Source organism: Ahaetulla prasina, chromosome 16 (assembly GCF_028640845.1).
Source record: "Ahaetulla prasina isolate Xishuangbanna chromosome 16, ASM2864084v1, whole genome shotgun sequence".
In the NCBI taxonomy this organism is placed as follows: Eukaryota; Metazoa; Chordata; class Lepidosauria; order Squamata; family Colubridae; genus Ahaetulla; species Ahaetulla prasina.
This window is the reverse complement of record NC_080554.1, coordinates 11,203,296-11,227,646: the sequence shown is the minus strand read 5'-3', so window position 1 is coordinate 11,227,646 and position 24,351 is coordinate 11,203,296. Positions and strand designations below refer to the sequence as shown.

The 24,351-nt window shown below is 45.7% G+C and overlaps 1 protein-coding gene across 8 annotated transcripts in view; it reads left to right on the top strand.

Annotated features, from left to right (window-relative positions):
- Positions 1-24,351, top strand: part of STRBP (spermatid perinuclear RNA binding protein) — a 79,240-nt gene that overhangs the window by 24,525 nt on the left and 30,364 nt on the right. For all 8 annotated transcript variants that reach the window (XR_009152294.1, XM_058159262.1, XM_058159265.1 and 5 more), the window contains exons 3-5: positions 2,737-2,957; positions 10,080-10,245; positions 17,471-17,615. Coding sequence is in view for 7 of the 8 variants with exons in the window: in XM_058159262.1 (XP_058015245.1) it covers positions 2,737-2,957; positions 10,080-10,245; positions 17,471-17,615 (532 nt within the window). In the remaining variant the exon portion in view is untranslated. The remainder of the gene's footprint in view (positions 1-2,736; positions 2,958-10,079; positions 10,246-17,470; positions 17,616-24,351) is intronic.

Sequence of the window (24,351 nt, the reverse complement as noted above, 5' to 3'; positions counted from 1 at the left end):
TAGATATAGATAGATTAAATAGAGATTTTTTAGATGGATAGATATAGATAATCTAGATAGAGAGCGGGGGGGAGGGAGATAGATAGATAGATAGATAGATAGATAGATAGATAGATAGATAGATAGATAGATAGATAGATAGATAGATAGATAGATGGGAGTGATACGGCATTTTAAAAAAAGCATCCCAGGGCAGTGGGGGGGGGAGAGCTCAAAGAGAGAGACAGACAGACAGACAGACAGATTATCTAGAGAGAGATTGGATGGATGGATGGATGGATGGATGGATGGATAGATAGATATAGATAGATTAAATAGAGATTTTTTAGATGGATAGATATAGATAATCTAGATAGATAGAGAGAGAGAGAGAGGGAGGGAGATAGATAGATAGATAGAGGTAGAGTAGATAGATAGATAGATAGATAGATAGATAGATAGATAGATAGATAGATAGATAGATAGATAGATAGAGGTATAGATAGGTAGGTAGGTAGGTAGGTAGATAGATAGATAGATAGATAGATAGATAGATAGATAGATAGATAGATAGATAGATAGATAGATAGATAGATGTATAGGTAGGTAGGTAGGTAGATAGATAGGTAGGTAGGTAGGTAGGTAGGTAGGTAGATTAGATAGATAGATAGATAGATAGATAGATAGATAGATAGATAGATAGATAGATAGATAGATAGATAGATAGATAGATAGATAGATAAATAGACAGACAGACAGACATAGATTAGAGAGGGAGGGAGATAGATAGATAGATAGATAGAGGTAGAGTAGATAGATAGATAGATAGATAGATAGATAGATAGATAGATAGATAGATAGATAGATAGATAGAGGTATAGATAGGTAGGTAGGTAGGTAGGTAGATAGATAGATAGATAGATAGATAGATAGATGATAGATAGATAGATAGATAGATAGATAGAGGTATAGATAGGTAGGTAGGTAGGTAGGTAGGTAGGTAGGTAGGTAGGTAGGTAGGTAGGTAGGTAGATTAGATAGATAGATAGATAGATAGATAGATAGATAGATAGATAGATAGATAGATAGATAGATAGATAGATGTATAGATAGATAGATAAATAGACAGACAGACAGACATAGATTAGAGAGAGAGATAGATAGATAGATAGATAGATAGAGGTAGAGTAGATAGATAGATAGATGATAGATAGATAGATAAATAGATAGATAGATAGATAGATAGATAGAGGTATAGGTATAGAGATAGATATAGATGGATATATATATAAATATGATAGATAGATAGATAGATAGATAGATAGATAGATAGATAGATAGATAGATAGATAGATAGATAGATAGATAGATAGGTAGGTAGGTAGGTAGATAGGTAGGTAGGTAGGTAGGTAGGTAGGTAGGTAGGTAGGTAGGTAGGTAGGTAGGTAGATTAGATAGATAGATAGATAGATAGATAGATAGATAGATAGATAGATAGATAGATAGATAGATAGATAGAGGTATAGATAGATAGATAAATAGACAGACAGACAGACATAGATTAGAGAGAGAGAGATGATAGATATAGAGATACACACACACTCACATACACATATGTGTGTATATTTGTGTGTGTGTATATGTGTGTGTGTGTGTACCCTGTTTCCCCGAAAATAAGCCCTAGTATGATTTTTCAGGATGCTCGTAAAACAAGCTCTACCCCCAAAATAAGCCCCAGTTAAGATTGTCAGCCAGCTGGATGTATTTAGTACCTTAGTTCCCCCAAAATAAGACCTAGCCAGAAAATAAGCCCTAATGCGTCTTTTGGAGCAAAAATTAATATAAGTCCCGGTGTTATTTTCAGGGAAACACGGTATATGTATGTGTTTACATATAGCTTTCAGGACACCATTAAGTCCTTGATTTGGTCAAACTCTGGCTTTTCCAGATGTTATTATTCCTTCCGGTGGAAGGAAAGAGGGTTGCCTACAAGTTCTAGTCATCCGAACCCAAGTTTGGGACAGAGCTGGTCCTCGTCTTACAACAGTTCAATTAATGAATGTTTTTTGGGCTGTTTCAGGCTTTCTGACTGTTTTTGGGCTGTTTTCCAGGGTTTTTTTGTTTTTTTTTTGCATTTATATCCCGCCCTTCTCCGAAGACTCAGGGAGGCTTACACTATGTCAAGCAATAGTATTCATCCATTTGTATATTATATACAAAGTCAACTTATTGCCCCCAACAATCTGGGTCCTCATTTTACCTACCTTATAAAGAGTGGAAGGCTGAGTCAACCTGGGGCCTGGTGGGGCTTGAACCTGCAGTAATTGCAAGCAGCTGCTATTAATAACAGACTGTCTTACCAGTCTGAGCCACGGAGGCCCAACCCAGTTGTTTTTCAGGCCATTTTCTGGCTTTTTTGGGGGGCCCTTTTCCGACTGTTTTCTGGGCTGTTTTCCGGGCCCGAAAAACACCCAGAAATGGCCCAAAAATGGCCTGGTTTTTGGCCGTTTTCAGGCTGTTTTCCCGCACTCTGGTGCCTGCAAAGATCAGCTGGCCAGCAGTCATGTGCGCCGGAAACCAGAAGAGCAGCTGGCGATGGCACATGTGCCCACAGAGAGGGCTCTGCATGCCACTTTTGGCATGCGTGCCATAGTTTCGCCATCACGGATCTATCTTGTTGTCTTGCCTCCTTGGTTTCTCTCTGTCATCTCGGGGAATCTCACCTTGACCTGGGTTCCTTCCTGCCTCTCCCCACAGAGATCAATCCGATCGTTTGCTAACGATGACCGGCATGTGATGATGAAGCATTCAACGATTTATCCGTCTCCGGAAGAACTCGAAGCCGTCCAGAACATGGTTTCCACCGTCGAATGTGCTCTTAAGCAGGTCTCCGATTGGATGGACGAGACAAGCAAGTCTTCTCGGGTGGAGGGTAGCTTGGAGGACAAAGAGGAAACGGCGGAGGGCCGGAGTAGCAAGTGAGTGGACAAAACGAGGGCTGACCCATTTTACATTTTAGCTAAAATCCTTGAGATGCACCATCTAGTGCTGGGTGGAAATTTTACTCCATGCACACCTCAGTAGGGTGATCTACTTGGGCTTTGAAGGTTTGTTGGTATGGAGAATATTAGGGAAGAACATTACACAGAGACATCCATCTTCCTGGTGTCAGGGTTCCAGACCGGATGCCCTAATTAAATCATGAGCCTTGAGCCAAGCTTCAAAAGAAATCCAGTTATTTATTAGGAGCGTCATGTCAGCACACTTCCAAATAAAGCCAGCTCTGACCCTACGTAATTTACGTCCCAATTATGAACCTGTTTCTCCTCTCCCCCCCGCCCCCCCCCCGCTGTGTCATCAATCACATTCGCCAACAGAGCAATTTCCCAGGTTGTAGAGGTCTCTCCCCTCTGGTTGCTGTAGGTAACCCTGGGATACAGCCTTGAGAGAGATAAGCATGGAATGTGCATCTGTCTTTGGCTGCTGTGCCATTTCCCCAGTTTCCCATCTCCCCTGGCCTATGGCAACCCGAGAGCAGGCCAACACCTGGCAGAACAGGGTCTCCCCTCTTCTTTCCTGTAGTCAGGAAAGAACCAGGATTGGGCTTGAGTAACCAGCTCATCTTGTAGCTCCTTCTGCAATGTTTTTTTTTCCCCTCCGATTTTATTGATTTTTTTTTTATTGATTACATTTCTTAGTGCTTAATAAACATCGTGTTGTCTGGGTATTTAATTTGCTTAACCATTCTGATTACATTCTTAATCTCCACTTCCTTTTTTTCCAACCACTGGTAAAGTAGAACCTACAGTATCTTTGGTAATAGTCTGTGTCTTTCTGCTTAATTTTCAATGCCAGTCTACCCATTTCTGCACAGTCTAGTTATCTTCTTAATCAGGGTTGATTCGATTGAAATCAGGTTGATTGAAATCACTAGTAAAAAGGCTTGATTTAAATCGATTTAAATCATAATTATTTAAAGAGCAGCTGTCATCTCTCGTCCCGCAGCGGCCCCACAGTTAACTCACCTACAGTCCCAATATTGCAGAATATAGAACCTCATGCTACATAACTAAGCTCCAATTTCATGCTGAATAAACTAAATTATTAATGTATCTTACATAGAAAACTATATTTAGATAGTTTTTTTTACTCCAAAAGCATTTTATTAAAATAAATTTGATTTTTAAAAAATCCGATTTAAATAAAATCTGATTTTATCTTTTTTTTAAAAAAAAACAACATCGATTTTTATCCACCCGTGTTCTCAATTATCCCTTCATGGCGCGGTGATCTACTTCGGCTTGGAAGGTTTATTGGCATGGAGAATATCAGGGACGTCATCTTCCTGGCAGAAGACAGGATCTCCCCTCTTCTTCTTCCCTGTGACCAAGAAAGAACCAGGGTTGAGTAACCGGCTCATCTTGTAGCTCCTTCCACAGTCTTGAGGTCTCCTCGGCCAGAGTTTGTGGAGAAAGAGAGGAGCTGATCCATCCCTGTCTTCCAGAGTCAGTGAGCAAGGAGGGTTGGCAATGCAAGTCCTTGCCAAGGGGGGCAATTGCCTCATGTTCTCCGAGGACATGCAGCTGTCGGCTGAGGAGTCTCCGGGTTAAATAAGGCCGAGACCGGCCGGCTGAGGGAGACGATTTAGGGAAGGCTGCTGAGTAGCATCTGGTGCTCAATTCCAAGTCGGTGGAGTTCAAACATGTAACCTGACATGGCTGGCGTGGGGTGGGGTGGGGGCTCTGCTAGATGAGCTGTCATAGGAGAGCTTAAAAATCTCCACCTGGATTAGCCAGGAATAGTCGTCCTGACAGGAAGGAAGCTACCTACTTGGGCCTGGGTCATGACACCATGGACCTAGAAGCGTGCTGGCGAGCCAAAGTGGCACATGAAGCCATGTCGCCCGGCACGCGCAGCCTTGCCTGTTTGTCTCCTGGGTTTCTGGCGCACATGCGCGCGTGACAATTAGCTGTCTTTTGTGCGCACGGCAGTGCTAAAAACAAGTGTGTTGCATGCGCGCTGGCCAGCTGATTGCTGTTCTGTCCCCCCTCGCCTCCGTCCGAGCGATGGCTTAATTAGCCAGCACTATCAGCTCTGGTAGCAAAATAGCGAGCGTCTGCCAAGTGACTCTGTTATCTCCCTGGATGCCGATGAGTCACCCAGGAACAAACAGTATTTCAGCTCTAGTTAAGCAGTTGATTTGCCTGCTACAAAGAGGCATAGCAGCCCTCGCTGGTTTTATATCCTGTGGGGGTGTGGCTCCGTGACCCAGCGCTTCCTAGGCCTGCCCCACCCCTGCTTCTGTTTTTCCCGCCTCTCCTGCCTACGAAACCTAGGGTCCAGCCAGGCCTGATTGCCATCAGCTGGGTCTGGAGGCGTGGCCTGGGGGGTGGAAAGAGTTAGGGGATGGAGGCCTCGTTATCTCTTCCACCTGGCCTGCCTCTGGCTCCTGGAGCTGAGCCAGGGAAGCCAGTGCTCCCGAGGTAAGTCCTGATGGCCTTTCCCCCTCACTTTCCAAGTCACTTTCTGGCAGGAGGCCCGGCTTGGGGGGCGCAGAGACAATTGCCATGTGTGCATGCGCAGTAGAACCCGGAAGTTCGGCTTTTCCAGAGCGCAACCCCTTCGCGCGTGGAGTATTGCCGAAAACCAGCCTGCGCATGTGCGCCGGCCAGCTGATCATTGGACACGCATGACCGCTAGAACCTGGAAGTTTGTTTTACTGGACAAGCGCATGCAGATGCGATGTTTTCTTGTGACTTTTTTGGCACAAAAAATTTCGCCATCACTGACCTAGAAGTTCTACCTCTCTTCCCTCGAAGTGGAAAGCTTTGTATTCTCAGCCAGGTCAGTTGGAAAAACAGTCAGAGCAGCCGGTCCACTTTGTTGAGTTTTTGGCGGTTGTTTTTTTACTTACCTTTTTTCTTTTTCTTTTTAAAGCCCACAGACCAGACTTTGGGGCTTTGGGGCTGGACGCGCGGTGCAGCCATCGATGCGTGCACACAACGAATTGTCGGGAGATAGAAAGTCAATGGCGCAAAACAAGTAATCTATGCTTAGGATGAAATGGATTTGCTGATGGCTATCCGAGGAGTCCCAAAGCACCAATTTGCTTGACTTCTCTCCACTCCTGACCTCCCCCTGCCCGTTTGAGTTGTAATTAATGGCGCCGATGTCACGCCGTCCAAAAGAGGCTGGGGGTGGGGAATGCCCTTGCCCCTCTGAAGCGTCCGCATGGGCATTTGTCCAGGGAAATCTCGCCGAATCTGAAGTCGTTATCGACAACCTGCGGTTGCAGCAATGCCATTCTGGGTCTCTCTCTCTGCACATGTGCAGCCTTCTAACTCTGGGAACTTCCTCTTACATTCCTGGAGTAACTTATTTTGAAAGTTAATGCAATGGGAGCAGGGGTGAAATCCAGGCGGTGCTATCCGGTTCGGTCAAACCGGTAGCGGGATGGAGTTTCAGAGGCAGAAAAAAAAAGCAAAAAAAAAAAGCAAGGCACAGAGCTCACAACCAAGGAACCTTTTGCGAAAATTCACCTCTGGGAACAGCTGATTGGGGGTATTCCGGGAGGATCCACCTACCAATCAGTTTTTTTCTTATTTTCCTCCCCAAAAACTAAGGTGCGTCTTATACTTCGGTGCGCCTTAAACTCCGAAAAATACGGAAAGTTTGGCTCACTGTCAAGACCGACTCAAACTTTCACCTATATTCTGCTTTGCTCACAGGTGGACAAAGAATGAGGGTTATGGATTGGAAAACAAGGATGGGGGGGAATGGCCTTCAAGTATGAGACATTGCTCCCCTCCTCAAGACACCCAGAGCAGATGCCACAGCGTGATCTGCTGGTTCCCAAAACGAAATGAACAGAAGTGATTGGTGGACTGTGGGTGGCCTTTTGGGGAAAGGGGAAATGAACTATGCGTGCGTTCGCGCGGGAAGCTCAGAGCTGGTTTTGCTTCTTCTGTGTCAATGTGGATTCAATTCAGTAAAGTTTATACTCTTTGGTAAAATAATGTCGCAGGAATTTCTTTCTCTGGATTTGCCAACTGGATAGTTGACATTAAACCGGCTCTTGAGGTTCCCCGCGCAAACACGGGACCCATTTTGAATTCCTTCCGCCTTTATCTACCGCCCTTTTTCATTGACCTGGTTAGTAGTTCAGATTCTTGCAGAGAGATTTTAAGCTTGCAATAAACCTTTCTACTCCTTCGAACTGCCTGAATCTCCTGATTCCCCCAGCGCTGGAAAAGTTTGAACCCTGAGATGTGCGTCCCATCTGGAGGTGTGGGTGTTTGAGTCTGCTCTGTGCTCTTATATGAGATCAGGTAACTTAACCAAGACATTTTCCTGGCGTTTGGGGAGAGTTGAAGCTGCTTGATGAAGAGAAATCTGTGCGTCGTTAAAGCGCGAGATAGCCAGGAGGCATCGCCAGGAAGTTGGGAAGGAAGACCAGAAATGAAAATATAGAAATAGAATAACAAAGTTGGAAGGGTCCTTGGAGGTCTTCTAGTCCAGCCCCCTGCCTAGGCAGGAAACTCTACACCATTTCAGACAAATGGTTATCTAATCTCTTCTTAAAAACTTCCAGTGTTGTCGCATTCACAACTTCCAGAGGCAAGTTGTTCCACTGATTAATTGTTCCAACTGTCAGGAAATTTTTCCTTAGATCTAAGTTGCTTCTCTCCTTGATGAGTTTCCACCCATTGCTTCTTGTCCTGCCTTCCGCTGCTTTGGAGAATAGCTTGACTCCCTCTTCTTTGGGGCAGCCCCTGAGATACTGGAACCCTGCTATCATGTCTCCCCTAGTCCTTTTTTTTCATCAAACTAGACATAACCAGTTCCTGGGTATCGTTCTTCATATGTTTTATCCTCCAGTCCACTAAATCATCTTTGTTGCTCTTCTCTGCACTCTTTCTAGAGTCTCCACATCTTTTTTACATCGTGGCGACCAAAACTGGATGCAGAATTCCAAGTGTGGCCTTAACAAAGTGGTATTAACGCTTCACGTGATCTTGATTCTATCTCTCTGTTGATGCAGCCTAGTACTGGGTTGGCTTTTTGGGAAGCTGCTGCACACGGCTGGCTCCTATTTAAATGGTATAATTTAATAAGGACAAAAGTTGTTCTTTTGGTTGTTCGTTGAGCGTGCGACTTCCTTTCCCTTTGCCATCTCTTTTCGTGGGAGATTGTGATTACATTTTTAACAGCTGCCAATGGTGCAAACTCCAGGAGCCTCTTTATGCTGAATTTTTACTTTTTTTTACATGAGCTTGTGCTAAATTTGGGGTGCTGTTTTCTTTGACGGATGGATAAGCGCTTTTGGCCAGATGTTCCCCAAAATGAGCAGGTTGACTGTTGGGAAGCATGCAGGGAAATTCCATGGTGTCGGTGCTGATATTCCGCCTCTTGTCCCTAATTTACTTTTCCTTCTGGTTGCTCTTTCCATCCATTCTCCACATTTTTTTTAAAGAGAGAGAGAAAGAGAGAGCACCTGCAATGAGTCAAAGTCCCCTTCCCTTCCTTCCAGTGCAAGCTTTCCTTGCCACAAGAAAGACGAAGGGGCGGGGGGAGGAAACATATCCCAGATTTTCTGGAGCAGAAAAGGGACAGTGACTGCGAAGAAGGATGGTGTGGAGCCTTAAATGCAAAATTTATTAGTGGTTAAAAAGCGGCGACGTGGTAGATTATGTGGCCCAGCTGTGCCGTGTCCTTACATCAACGGTGGGATTTTCAGAGGCAGCAGCTGCCTGGTTGAAGAGGCTACTCTGCGTAAGAGCCTCTGTCGGCTTCCATTTGCCCTTCAGCTGCTCGGTGTGTTTGTGTGTGTGTGTGTGTGTGAAAGAGAGAGAGAGTGAGCTGAGCTGAGCTGCCGGCCGAGCATTTTCTGAAATCCCAGCCACCGGTTGTCACTGAGCTGTGGACACAATGGTCTTGGTGTGAGTTGTGTTACACTCTGGAAGTCAAAGCAGCTGCTCTAATGAGTTAACAGTCTGGCGTTCACATTTCTGCATGCTCTGGAGCCTTGCAGAGTTTGAAGCCTTGTCAAGCATTTTGGGCTTAAGAGTGCCAAGCAGATTGGTGCAAAATGCTATAATAATAATAATAATAATAATAATAATAATAATAATAATAATAATAATAATAATAATAATAATAATAATAATTGCAAGCCGAAGTAGAAAGACTGTGGCAAAAGAAAGCAGAAGTGGCATCCGTAGTCATGAGAATCTTTGGTGCAATCCCGAGTACTGTTATGAGCACCGTCGGCATTGACAAAAATCCCCGTTGGTCAATTGCAGAAGGCAGCTTTGCTAGGACCAGCTTACATCCTGCAAGGAGACATTTAAAACCTTCAAGCATCAACATCTGCCTTTCTCAGGTCCTTGGGAAGGTCTCAGTAGGTGGACAAAAATGCCAGACCCAGTCTAAATAACTGCAGACTGTGCAGTGAACCATAATTACAGGTAGTCCTCGACTCACAACAGTTCATTTAGTGACTGTTGAAAGTTACGGCAGCACTGAAAATTGTGTCCCTATGACCATTTCCCACATGACCTTTGCAGCATCCCCATGCTCACGTGACCAAAATTCAGGTGCTTGGCAACTGGTTCATATTTATGACCGTTGCTGTGTCCCGAGGTCATGTGACCACCTTTTGCAACCTTCCGACCAGCAAAGTCCATGTGGAAGCCAGATTCACTTAACAACCGGGTTACTAACTTAACAACTGCAGTGATTCCCCTAACAACTACGGCAAGAAAGGTCATAAAATGGGTTAAAACCCACTTAACAAATGTCTCGCTTAGCCACAGAAATGTTGGGCTCAATTGTGACCCTAAGTCGAGGACTATCTGTAATTTATTATTTGAATTACCACCGGCATTGACAAAATCCCTATTGGTCAATTGCAGCAGGCAACTTTGCTTGGAACAGCTTACATCCTGCGAAGAAGCTTGCGGCACCATTAAAAGGTTCACCTCTGCCTACCCCTGGTCCTTGGGAAGGTCTCCATAGGTGGGCCAAAATCTGCCAAATCCAGTCTAAACATCTGGCTGGCGGTGCAACCAATCAATATAATGACATTTCCTCTTCCCCAGGGAGCAAGGTGGCCGGATCTTGTGCGGCGTGATGAGGATTGGTTTGGTGGCCAAAGGCTTGTTGATAAAGGACGACATGGACCTGGAACTGGTCCTGATGTGCAAAGAAAAGCCCACAGAGACCCTCTTATCCCTCGTCAAAGACAATCTACCTGTCCAAATCCAGGTGAGTCAAACTCAAGAAGCCCACATTTATAATTAATCCCTGAGTGTTGCTGTTCCATGTTTTATATTATCTGTGTTGTGGTCTGTCAGCAGCCTGCGGAGCTGGCAACGGCATCGGACAACGATGAGGCAGAGGTGAGGCCAGGGCCATCAGGGAGTGATGTGCGGACTCCAGAGGCTGACAGTAGTGAGGCAGTGTTCCTCATGCACGCATGAGAAGAGCTGCCAGAAGGCAAGAGCAGCTCAAGCAAAGAGGATGACTCGGGAGTACAGCCAAGAGATGATTGGTCCCTCCCATAAGGCTTAAAAGACCAGCAACGTTTGGGCTCTTTGCCGGAAAACAACTTTGATAGCTTTGTCTTGTTGCATTTGTTTCGTATCGGCATCTTCTGAACGTTTGCCAAGAAAGGCCTTTGGCAGTTTGCCTAATTGGACCAAGGTTTGCAATAGGACTGAGCAATTTATGTTGGGAGGAATTTGTTTTAATTTAGTTGAACGACGCTGGGAATGAAGTAATTCTCAGCTATTCGAATAAAGTTTGTTTGTTTTTTCACGGACTGAGTTTCCTACTACCTACTTGGGCCTAGGTCACAACAATCTGGGCCATTAGTGGGTTCCGCTTGCTACCAGTTCAGAACTGTGAGCGCGCGCGTGTGGGGTGCTTCTGCACATGCACAGAACCTTCTGCGCATGCGCAGAGCGTCCGTGATGATGTCCGGGCGGGTGAGCGGAGCCTCCAGCGGCCGCCACTACTGGTTCACCCTAACCGGGACAAACTGGTAGAAACCCACCGCTGATCTGGGCATAGAAGAAATGTTCCTCAGCAGAGATGGGTTTCACATATTCTTGCCACTGGTTCGCTCGTGCGCGCGCTCCTTCCAGCCTTCCGCATGCTCACTGCTTGCACATGCGCCTTCCGCGCATGTGCCCGGCCTTCCGTGCATGGGCTTTGCTTGCTCCTTCTGCACATGCGCCCGGGCTCAAAAATGTGGCTAAATAGGATGGCATTATGTCCGGGTGAGCTGTGGTGGGATTCAAATAATTTAACAACCAGTTCTCTGCCCTAATGACCAGTTGGGTAGGTGTGGCTCAGTGGTCATGTGACCTTGTGGGTGTAGCCAACTCAACATCACTCACGTCGATGGGCACTTCACCTTAGCTGTTACAATGTACTAAGGGTTAACCAGAGAGGCAGTTTCTGTAAGCAAGGCAATAAACATTAGGCTAGAACTACCACCAGAATGTTTCCTTTCTGCCTTCCTTACAGGATTAGCCTTGTAAAGTGGAAAAAAACAAAATAAGATTTCTTCCAATAACTGTTTTTTTTTTTTGTTTACATTTATACCCCGCCCTTCTCCGAAGACTCAGGGCGGCTTACAGTGTATAAGGCAATAGTCTCATTCTATTTGTATATTTTTACAAAGTCAACTTATTGCCCCCCCAACAATCTGGGTCCTCATTTTACCTACCTTATAAAGGATGGAAGGCTGAGTCAACCTTGGTCCGGGCTCGAACCTGCAGTAATTGCAGGCTTTGTGTTCTTAATAACAGGCTTTGTGTTCTTAATAACAGGCATTACCAGCCTGCGCTATTCACCGGCAATTCTCCGAACTGCTTAGAAAGTTAACAACTGGTTCTCCCGAATAGGTGCGAACTGGCTGAATCCCACCACTGTGGGTGAGTTACCGCTACCGGATCGCCTGAACCGGCTGAATACCTGTTTCCCAATGTATTATTTTTTTTTCTTAACCGAGGAAAAACTGGGGCAGTTTAAAAACCTGCATCCATTTTTCTCGGTAACAAGATTAATCTCAAGGGAAGGTGAGAGAAAACGGTGCAGATTTCTTTGTGTTTTTTCCCAGTGTCTCTCCCCCCTTCTCCCCCCCCTTTTTTTTTTTGCTGCCGGTTGTTGGAAGCCGTTTTTCTTGGCAAGGTGCTCTTTCCTGAGCTGAGCAAGGGCAGACCACCTCCCCCCCTTGCTGCCCACTGCTCAAAAGCCTGCCCTCTAAAAATCCTGCACCAGATAGGAGATACAATTGTCCTTGTGACTCTTTCAGCTGAGACGCAGAAAGCATCTCTCCGCAAGCAAACAAGTTAAGCTGTCTCCAAGATGGGAGTGTCGGGTGTCCCTTCGCTCAGCGGCCCCAGGCTGCCACCCAAAATATCTTGGCAAGGCGGGGTTATTTCTATGGGGAGGGTGGCGCTAAACCAGCCCTCCCGTGTAAATGCACGGTTAGTGTCCTGCTGGCTTCACTTTCCAATTGTAAAAAAAACAAAAAACACTCGCGCTGTGTTTCCCATATTTTCCCTTCTTAAGAAAGAAACACATCAAGTACACAAGAAAAATATATTTTGGAATGGAGGAAGTGGATTGATTATATTCAAAATAAGTATCAGATTAAAAAATATCAATTAGTTTTTGAGTGAAGTTAGGAATTGCTATGTATTAGAGTTTAAGAAAGAAGGGAATTTGATAGTGTGATGGGTGTGAAATGGAATATGTTTTATGTTATATTTTAGATTATGTTTGTTAGTTACAATACCCTGTATTCTGTTCTGGGAAGTCTCGAGGAAATGGGGGGAAGGGAAGATTATAAATTGATTGATTGCCATTGTACAGGAATAATGGTAGAATTAAACAAGTTGGAATGGTGTAAAGTCGGGACTGCTCGGTAACCACTCCCGAAGGGAAAGGGTAAGGAAAGAGGAGTAAAGAAGGAAGAAAGTAGGTAGGCAGGTAGGTAGGTAGGAAAGAAGGGAGGGGGAAGAAAGGATAGGAGGAGAAGGAGGAGGAGATGATAGAGGGTTAGAAAGGATGGTAGTGAGAAGTGGGAAAGAGGAAGGGAAGTAGGAAAGCGAGGAGAAGGATGGTGGGGAAAGTCGAAGAAGGATGAGAAGGGTAGAAAGGATTAAGGGAGGGAGTGGCGGTCGAGCAGCCCTGATTGAGTATAATTTGAGTATAGGATCGATTGTTGGATAAGTGATTGTATTGTACACTGGTCAAATTGTGGGAATTATTATGGAAAATAAAAAATTTTGCCCTGGGGAAAAAAAAAAAAAAAAGAAACACAACAGAAACCTAGGGCTGGAAGGGACCTCAGAGGTCTTCTAGTCCAGCAGTCACCATGAGAAAATTTTGGTGGTCGACAGAAAAATTATTTGCATTTTTTTTATATTGCACTAAATCAGGGGTACTGAAAATACTTCCCCTGGGCCGGATACGTGCAATGAACGTTTGTGTTGCTGCAGAGAGTCTCCCCCTTTGGGGTCTTTTTGTGCAGGTCAGAGGGGGGCAGAAATTCTGACTTGGGGTCGGCTTCAGCCTCCTGGTGAGGGGCTTTGGGCAAAGGCTGGAGGGAAGCGCTGCTGGTGGAGAAGAGCCGGAGGGCCTCGTTCCAGTGGGACTGCATCATGTCCTGGAACTGGCTGACCATCTTAGCCCGCTGAGCCTCCAGGCACCGGTACCTGACCTTGCAATCCCACAGGTGTTACCTTTGCTTGGAAAGCCTATGTGCCTAGTCCTCAGTGAGGTGCTTCTGCTGAGCCTCCTTCTTGGTCAGATCCAATTTGAACTGAGCCAGCTGTTTTGCCAACTCTTTCTCATGGTGACTGCTTAGCTACCTGTTTCCTATTGGGGCCCTAAGGAGCCCGGGGAGGCGAGGAGTGGCTGGCAGGAGAAGGGTGGGTAGAGACCAGCGAGTCTCCTTGATGTGAGTGACATCGGGTTGGCCACGCCCACGTAGTCACATGCCCACCTAGCCACGCCCACCCAGCTGGTCATTTGGCAGATCATATTAGTTGTCCGTGGGATATAAAATTATGAATTTAGTGGTCCCTGAGGTCCAAAAGGTTGGGGAGTTCTGTTCTAGTCCACCTCTCTGCTTAAACAGAATAACACAATTGGAAGGGACCTTGGAGGTCTTCTAGTCCAACCCTCTGCTCAAGCAGGAGACCCTCTACCAGGGATGGCTAACCTTTTTGCCATCGCGTGCCAGGATGCGCTCCTAGAGAGGCTCTGGAGGCTGGGGACAGCAAAAAAACAAAACAAAAACCCACTTCCTGTCTAACCGGAAGTTGGCAAATAGGCAGTTTCTGGCCTCCAGGGGTAGGTGGTGGGAAAGGCCATTTTCGCCCTCCCCAGACTCATAGGGAGGTTCTGGAGCCAAGTGAGAGAGAAAAACGGGCCTTCCCCAACACCCACCAGGCCTCTGGAGGCAGGAAACAGCCTGTTTCCCTACTTCTAGTGGGGCCAGAAGGCCCGAAAATCCATTGGCTGGCGCGCACATGTGCGCTGGAGCTGAGCTCCCGTGCCCACTGATACAGATGTGCCACAGCTTCGCCATCACGGCCCTATACCATTCCAGACAAATGGCTGTCCAGTCTCTTCTTGAAAACCATCCGTGATGAAGCACCCCACCACTTCTTGTGGCAAGCCGTTCCACCGGTTAATTGTTCTCACTGTCGGGAAGATTCTCCTTTCTAGCTTGAATCTCTTCAACAAGCTTCCACCCATTACTTCTTACCCTGCCTTCTGGTGCCTTTAGAGCAGTGTCCCGTTCCCCCTCCACCACCACCTTTTGGGCACCAGGGACTGGGTCCATGGAGAGAATTTTTTCCACAGGGGAGAAAGTTGGGGTTTCATGTGCTGCCTGCATCCCACCGATGGGGCTTCGCTTGTTTGTACGGACTGGTTTCCGGCATGCTATGGACAGGTGCCGGTTCTTGGACTTGGGGTTGGGGACCCCTGCCTTATAGAATAAATCAACCCCCTCCCCGCTTCTCAGGGACAGCCCCTCAAATATTGGAAGACAGTAATTGTTTCATCCCTAAGCCTTCATTTCAATAGTCTAAACCAGGGGTGTCAAACTCCAAGCCCGCGGGCCAGATCCGACCCGCAGGTTGCTTAAATCCGGCCTGCGGGTTGGCCTGGAAATATCAAAGGACCGGCCCGTAATGCCTCTGCCTCTTGTTTCAGCGCCGTCATAGCTTTGACTGAACTGTTGTGAGGACTACCTGTATAAATTTTCCAAAATCTAAATTGCAATTATTATTGTTATTGTTGCATCATTATTATTATTATTATTATTATTATTATTATTATTATTATTATTATTATTATTATTATTATTATTATTATTATTATTATTATTATTAACATAACATAACAACAGAATTGGAAGGGACCTTGGAGGCCTTCTAGTCCAACCCCCTGCCCAGGCAGGAAACCCTACATCATCTCAGATAGATGGTTATCCAACATTTTCTTAAAAATTTCCAGTGTTGGAGCATTCACAACTTCTGCAGGCAAGTTGTTCCCCTTATTAATTATTCTGACTGTCAGGAAATTTCTCCTTAGTTCTAAGTTGCTTCTTTCCTTGATCAGTTTCCACCCATTGCTTCTTGTTCTACCCTCAGGTGCTTTGGAGAACAGCCCGACTCCCTCTTCTTTGTGGCAACCCCTGAGATATTGGAACACAGCTATCATGTCTCCCCTAGTCCTTCTTTTTATTAAACTAGACATACCCAATTCCTGCAACTGTTCTTCATATGTTTTAGCCACCAGTCCCCTAATCATCATTGTTGCTCTTCTCTGCACTCTTTCTAGAGTCTCAGCATCTTTTTTACATCGTGGCGACCAAAACTGGATGCAATATTCCAAGTGTGGCCTTACCAAGGCATTATAAAGTGGTACTAACACTTCACATGATCTTGATTCTATCCCTCTGTTTATGCAGCCCAGAACTGTGTTATTATTTACTTTATTCATTAAACATGAAACTCAGTCAACCGAACATTCAAAAATGCATCACAAATATCATTGACTGGTGCTGATGGTTGGTACTGGTTGCTGCCAGCGTCCTAGGTATCAACCGAGCACCTTCTTAACATGTACAGTGTTCCGAGTAGCGCAGTTTTTTGCAGTTCCGCCGGTGTCATTGCAGGAGGCTGCAGTTTCTTGACGTATTTTATAAAATTCTTGGACATGGTACCAAGTGCCCCGATGACAATGGGTATTGTTGTTGTTGTTATTATTGCTTGCTGCCTTAGGCAGACCAATTTGGTAGCTTATCAAATAAGATAATCAGATCAGCAGCCCTAGAAATAACGAGGAGAGATACTTTGGGGTTTGAAATAAATGTTAATAACATTGTTCCTGCTAGTCAGCATAACTAAGAGAAAAATTTTATTTTTAAGTGAATTGTATTGTAGAAGATTGGAAAGGATTTTCGCTAGGGTCAGTTCGATATAGCAATGATCTAAATAAAAATTAAAGTATGGTTAATTCTGTGGAAAGAAACTCTTACGAATTGGACGGTTGTGCAAATTGAGAAAAATCCAGGTAAGGTATATTTGGGTTATGAACGTTGTTGAAGGGCTCCAGTCATAGAAAATTTGAGGAACCCCATTTATTTTGGGGGTTAAATCGTGTAATGAACAGGCAAATCAGTGAGTGGATGGAATGGATTTCCTGAATTGCATTTGTGTCTTCTGTCTTGCAATCTGGTGCAAAGAACCGCAGCCGGTTGTGGATTGTGAGCAGCGGTGGGTTTCACGTTTGTTACCACCGGTTTGCCGCGCGCACGCTCTCTTCTGTGCATGCGCCCGACCTTCCGTGCATGTGCTTTGCTTGCGCGAGTGCTTTTTGCGCATGCACCCGGCCTCAAAAACATGCGTAAATAAGATGGCATAGTGCTGGGACGGGTGGGTGGGCCCACTTGCGATCTCCACTTTGCACGAACCGGCTGAATGCTACCTCTGATTATGAGGCCCGAGATGACCTTAATGGACTCGATGGGCTGCCTGCCGGCCGGTGATGAAAGCCCATGGAGGAAGGAGGCTATTTCAGCAGCCTCCAGGGACCACGGATATACCTGCGCTGCAATAATTCTTAGCTAACTCCTTTTTCTAAACTCTGTTTTCCTGACTGTTCTTGAATGCTCCAGGAATCCTCTGCCAGCATTTCTAGCAAGGCATTATAAAAAACAACAACAACAACAACCCCCAAATAATCATTTTCTTCCCCAGAAGAACACTCAAAAGGATCGCTTTGCTGCTGCTGCTGCTGCGGTTGTTTAAATGTTTACAGTTGCAGTTTCTGCAAAACGATCGGTTGAGCTCAGTGCACCGAGGCAGAGGCGAAAGTCGAGCGTTTCTCGGCTGGGCTCCAGCTCTTTTCTCCCCGCCCTGCGGGCTTGACGGCGCCATGTTTTTCTGGATCGTTTCAGAAACTCACCGAAGAGAAGTACCACATAGAACACCATCCCAGCGAAGCGGCCATCGTCATCCGTAGCACAACGGGGCTTCCGCTAACCCTCAAGGTGACCCTCACATCTCCACTAATCCGGGATGAAGCCGAGAAGAAAGATGGAGGTAAAGCGAGAAGTTGGAAGGAAGGGACTGGGCTTGGGTGAAACGGGCTTCACGTGGCCCCATGGGAAGGGTGCATAGCCGCTGACGTCCCCTGGATGACCTTATTCAGTGGTAGACCCGGAGTAGAGTCGGTTTTCCTGTGGGACACCAAGCCTAGAGGAGTCTCTAGTCACCAAATAGCAATAGCACTTAGACTTATCGTGTTTCCCCCCAAATAAGACTGGATCTTATATTAATTTTTGCTCCAAAAGACCCATTATGGCTTATTTTCCAATTAGGTCTTATATTGGAGGAAATACAATACTAAACGCCTCTATCTGTTGACGAGCTTAACTGGGGCTTATTTTGGGGGTAGGGCATATATTACGAGCATCCTGAAAAATGCTAGACTTCTTTTCCGGGTCTTATTTTCGGGAAAACAGGGTATAAACAATATTTTACAGCTCCCTCTAAGCGGTTTACAGAGTCAGCCTCCTGCCCCCCAATAATCCGGGTGCTCATTTTGCCGACCTCGGAAGGATGGAAGGCTTGACTCAACCTTGAAGCCGGTCATGATTGAACTGCCAAATTGCTGGCAGTCGGCAGAGTTAGGCTGCAATACTATATTGAACAACCCTGCCATTGGAGAAATACTACTTGAATTTCTAGAGGGATAGAAACTTAGAATTTCCTATAACGCCCCCTGAATCAGAAACTGGCAGGGTTTGACTTGGCCCGGATTTGCAGCCAGCTACCGTGTTTCCCCCAAAATAAGACCGGATCTTATATTAATTTTTGCTTGACACATTAGGGCTTAGTTTCTGTTTAGGTCTTATTTGGGGGGAAATACGGTACTAAATGCATCCATCTGGCTGACAATCTTAATTGGGGCTTATTTTGGGGGAAGGGCTTATATTACGAGCATCCTGAAAAATCATGCTAGGACTTATTTTATGGTTGGGTCTTATTTTGGGGAAAACAGGGTATTTTGGTATGAAACAAGCCAGTTTCTGGAGTGATCTGGCCCTACTAGACTGTAGAAAGTTTTAAATGGGTGATCTGGTGGCTGAAGGCCCATAGGGTCGGGATTAGATGGGTTTTGGTGTCCCCCCCACAGCTCTGAATGCATTCAGATGTCTGGATTTGGGGTTAAGCATGAGGAGAAATAGGGACGCGGTGGCTTAGTGGGTAAGACGCTGAGCTTGTCGATCGAAAGGTCGGCAGTTCAGTGGTTCGAATTGCTAGTGCCGCGTAACGGGGTGAGCTCCCGTTACTTGTCTCAGCTTCTGCCAACCTAGCAGTTCGAAAGCAGGTAAAAAATGCAAGTAGAAAAATAGGGACCACCTTTGGTGGGAAGGGAATAGCGTTCCGTGCGCCTTTGGCATGCCGGCCACATAACCACGGAGACGTCTTCGGACAGCGCTGGCTCTTTGGCTTTGAAACGGAGATGAGCACCGCCCCCTAGAGTCGGGAACGACCAGCACATATGTGCGAGGGGAACCTTTATCTTTTTATGTCCCACCAAGTGACCTTCACCACTGACGTGTCTTCTACTTCGCTATCAGTTGACAATCAATTATCAAGTCAGTTTGGTTTAAAAATGCTGCCCGGTGATGAACAGGGGGGGGGGGGGACAACTACGTGACAAAAGGGTTCTCTCCAGACCACAAAAATGTGTGTCTCTGCTTTTCCCACAAATGTGCTGACACTCCAGTCTAGAACGAAAGCATCACATTGTCCAATTGTGACAAGAGTTGATTGCAACTGGTTGCAGCCAGGGGAGGGGCTTCAAAACTTTTAGTAAGGGGTTCTCTGCCCAGCTGCTGGGTGGGCGTGGCCATGGTGGGTGTGACTTAGTCGGCCTCCTGCACCACGGCCGGAGGGGGGGCGTTTTTGCCCTCCCTGGGCTCCGGAGGCTTTTCTCGAGCCTCCGGGAGGGTGAAAATGGTCTCCCCAGGCTCCGAGGCCAGAAACGGTTCCCGATTTCCAGTAGGCCCATTTTTCGCCCTACCCGAGCCTCCACGCGAGCCCTGCACTTACTGGTATCCAAATTGGGCCGTGTGGAGACTCCTGGAAGGGGGGAGGTGTGGGACGGGTGAGCGGGGCCTGCCAGGAGTGGGGTTTGGGGGTTCTCTGAACTGCAGAGAATCTTAGCTAGAGGTTCTCCCGAACCCCCAGCAGCCCAGCCCTGATCTTCCCCCTTCTGAGTTTACCTCATAGGCATCTGCTTCCCTTTCCTCCATGCGGCATCACGCCGACATCACTGTAGGTCATGTGTCCTTGATGTTGGATCTACTGCTTTTTGGAGCGGACCAGCCAAGGACGTCTTGACAGTTTTGGTTGGATGGGTCAACTGATCCCAAAAGGAGCCCAGAGCAGGTTGGAGAGTTTTTCCATGCCTTAGCTATCAACAGCATTGTATTTTTGTGGTTCTTGCCGTCATTCTAGACCAGCGGTTCACCAACTGGTAGTCCGTGGACCACCGGTGGTCTGTGAGAAAATTTTGGTGGTTTGCAGAAAAATTATTTGCAATATTTTATTGCAATTTATATTTTATATTGCACTAAATCAGGGGTCCTCAAACTGGGTCGGATACGTACAGTCAACATTTGTGTTGCTGCAGAGGGTCTTCCCCCATTCAGCATTTTTTTGTGTGGGTCGGAGGGGAAATTCTGAGCTGGGGTCTGCTTCAGTCTCCTGCTGCGGGGCTTTGGGCGAAGGCTGGAGGGAAGCGTCACTGGTGGTGTAGAGCTGGAGGGCCTTGGTCCAGTGGGACAGCATCATGGCTTGGAACTGGCTGACTATCTCAGCCCGCTGAGCTTCCAGGTGCTGGTACCTGGCTTTGCACTTCCACAGGTCTTCCCTCTGCTTGGACAGCCTATGCTCCTAATCCTCAGTGAGGTGCTTCTGCTGAGCCTCCTTCTCAGTCAGATCCAATTTGAACTGAGCTGTTTTGCCAACTCTTTCTCGTGATGGCTGCTTAGTTCCAACAACTTCTTCCTGTTGGGGCCCTAAGGAGCCCGGGCTGGGAAGCGAGGAGTGACTGGAAGAGGAGGGGTGAGTAGAGGTTGGCGAGGCGCCTCTGAATGTGAGTGACATTGAGTTGGCCACACCCACCCAGTCACATGACCACCTAGCCACACCCACCCAGCCCATCATTAGGCGGATCATATTAGTGGTCCGCGGGATTTAAAATTATGAATTTAGTGGTCCCTGAGGTCCGAAAGGTTGGGGACCCCTGTTCTAGACTAGTGATCTTTTCAGCACTGAGTGCACAAACCGGAACGCATGTTCGTGCGCGCCGGAGCACCCAAAACCCAAAGGCCAGCTGGCTGGTGACATCATGCCTGTTTTTTGGGCCAAAACCGGACTGAAAATGGCCCCAAAACAGCCCCAAAAATTAACTGGAAAACGCCCTGTTTTGTGGCTGTTTTTCAGGCTGTTTTCAGGCCAGCTGGCGCACATGTCCACAGAGGGGGCTCTGCGTGACACCTTGGGCACGCGTGTGCCATTGGTTCGCCATCACGGTTCTATACCCAAATCTAGGCATTGCACCAATTCTATTCCGGAAGGAACGAATTGGATTTTCTTTGCCCCGCACCCCTCCGATGCCACCCACTGAATCGCTTTAGCAGCAAAACTTGGACACCCGGTGATCGGTTGGCACTCTTCCCAAAACTGTGCCATGCAGACAAAAGGATTCAACACGCTCTTTTTACAATTGTGTTTTTTTTTTTTAATTAAAAAAAGAAAACAAAACCTCCTTTTCTATTGCGAGTCCATTTATTAATTTTTGGTCCATTTGCTGGCAGTTTTTCGGTGTAGTATATAAAACGTGTCTTTATTGACGGTCTGTCATCTGGATGAATGGCTCCTCTGTTCATCCATTTTTTTTCCCCTCCGCTGTCTTTGGCTGGCGGGATGAATCTCCATTTTCCCTGCCCTGTACCAGCTGCTGGGAGCAATGAATGACAGCCCTGCCCCCTCCCCCAACTCAACTCCCTCCCCCCATCGCATTTGCTTACTGTGATTTCATGGACCTCCGCTTGGCCTGACCCAACCTCTCAGATATTTCTTCAACTCCACTTCCGAATAACCGAGGCTGTTGAAGAGGTTGGTTTGCTTTCGTTATGGGTTCTCCTACGTAGTGGCCAAAATTGTGGAAACTTTTTGGGAAAAGTTGTATTTTCTAAAACTAGCGAATAACACCACTTTTTGTTTTGGAGTAGTACCATAAAATGGATATTGATATTGTTTCCTGATTACTTATTTGTACCCTATGACTATCATTGAGTGTTGTGCCTTACAATTCTTGATGAAGGTATCTTCTCTTTTATGTACACTGAGAGCATCTGCACCAAGACAATTTCCTTGTGTGTCCAATCACACTTGGCCAATAAAGAATTCTATTCTATTCTATTCTTCCATTCCACGTTCTGTTCTGTTCTGTTCTATTCTATTCTATTCTATTCTATTCTATTCTATTCTATTCTATTCTATTCTATTCTATTCTATTCTATTCTATTCTATTCTATTCTATTCTTCCATTCCACATTCTATTCTATTCTATTCTATTCTATTTATTATTTATTTATTTATTTATTTATTTATTTATTTTATTTAATTAAACTTTTATACCGCCCTTCTCCCAAAGGACTCAGGGCGGTGTACAGCCTGCATTAAAACAATTTATATACACACTAAGATAACAATTAAAAAACTTATTCCATAAAGGCCGAAATTAAAACCGTCCAAATTGACCGTATAAAATACCCAGTAAAATACAATTAAAATTTAAAATTTAAGAATTTAAAAATTTAGCAATTAAAAAATCAGGCCAGTCCCGCTTGAATGAATAAATAAGTTTTCAGTTCCCGGCGAAAGGTCCGAAGGTCAGGTAATTGGCGTAAACTGGGGGGAAGTTCGTTCCAGAAAGTAGGTGCTCCCACAGAGAAGGCCATTCCCCTGGGGGCCGCCAGCCGACACTGCCTGGCGGACGGCACCCTGAGAAGTCCCTCTCTGTGAGAGCGCACGGGTCGGTGGGAGGCATGTGGTAACAGCAGGCGGTCCCGTAAGTATTCTATTCTATTCTATTCCATTGTAATTCTATTCTATTCTATTCCATTCCATTCCATTGTAATTCTATTCTATTCTATTCTATTCTATTCTATTCTATTCTATTCTATTCTATTCTATTCTATTCTATTCTATTCTATTCTATTCTATTCTTCTACTCCATGTTCTATTCTATTCCATTCCATTCCATTCCATTCCATTGTAATTCTATTCTATTCCATTCCATTCCATTGTAATTCTATTCTATTCTATTCTATAAAAGTATATTATCAATGGAAAGGTAATTGAATCAAGAACGTCATGCTATAACTTTTAGGAAGGATTTGCTATTAGAATAGCAGTTACAGTATAAAGAAGAAAAGTGAAACACGGAGAAGAAATGAGATACACAACAATGATCCCCATGTCAGTGAATATTTAGTTGGGAAATCTTTAGCATGAATTACGGCCTTACAAGGTCTTCCCATGGAGTGAACCAAGTCTTTGAGTTCTGCAGCTGTTCTAATGTGAAACCAAGATTGAACGATGGCTTCTATTAACTGGGTTTTATTACTGGGTCGCTTCCGACTAACAAGTTTCTTTAGTCAGAAAATCCATAGATACTACACTTGATCTTAGCCTGTTTCCCAGGCCATTCCAGCAGTGGAATAGGATTATCTTGAAACTCTAAAACAAAAGTGATGTTATTAGCCATCAAACCTCAAAAATACACTTTTCCCAAAAATGTTTCCACAATTTTGGCCACTACTGTAGTAGAACGTGTCTCTTTCCTCCTCACTCTGCCCTCAGTCCGGACTCAGTTGTTTAATGGACTCCATGGTTTGAAGTCAGGAGAAAAAGAGATGGGTTCTTCTGAAGAAAACTTGGGTTTCTGGATAAAAGTGAGCTGGGGTAAGTTGACGTGGCCCATTGTCGGGCCAAGAAAGAAACCCAAGTGAGAAGAAGAAGAGGTCAATTAACCTTTAGAGGAAGGTCTCATGTTGACACAGATTTACACCTTACATCCTTTCGCAATGCTAATGCCTCTTCTTTCTTCACCCACCGGTCTCCTCTGTGAAGTAAATCATGACCTATTGTATCTCCTCAACCTTACCTAGAATTTCCTTACTAACCTTTCACCACCATTGATGGACCAGGCATGAAACCGATGACCGTTTTCTACCCATGGTTTTTCCCGACTGGTCCTCTCCTTCTCTTCCTCCACCCCAGCTCCTCTTTCCATTCTTCTCTTCCCACTCCTCCCCAAAAGTTTCACTCTCTCACAATCGCCTCCACCGACCGAGAGGCACAACCTTTTTCGGAAACACCGCAGCATAACTTCTCCCCACCCTTGTTGTTTTCCAAGGTCTTCCCTCAAACCTCTTTCAGCATGGCTCCTTCAAGGAAGCATTAACCAGCAACTTCGAGGGGGAAGGTCTTATCTTCCTCCGGGTGAACCATTAAGACAGAAGGAAAGCCACCGTGTGGGTCTCAAAAAAAAACAATCCATCCGCCATTTGCCTTACCCTTCGCTCTGTGTTAATGGTTACCCAACTGCACGATTCAGTGAAGGAAGCTGCTTGGGACCATTCGTGGTTGGTGCGATGGCCTTGGAGACGGTCAATCTGTAGTTGTTGTTTTTTGCCACACACCCCCCCCCCAAAAAATGCCTTTCGAGCAAAGTCTTTCGTTTTACTTGCCG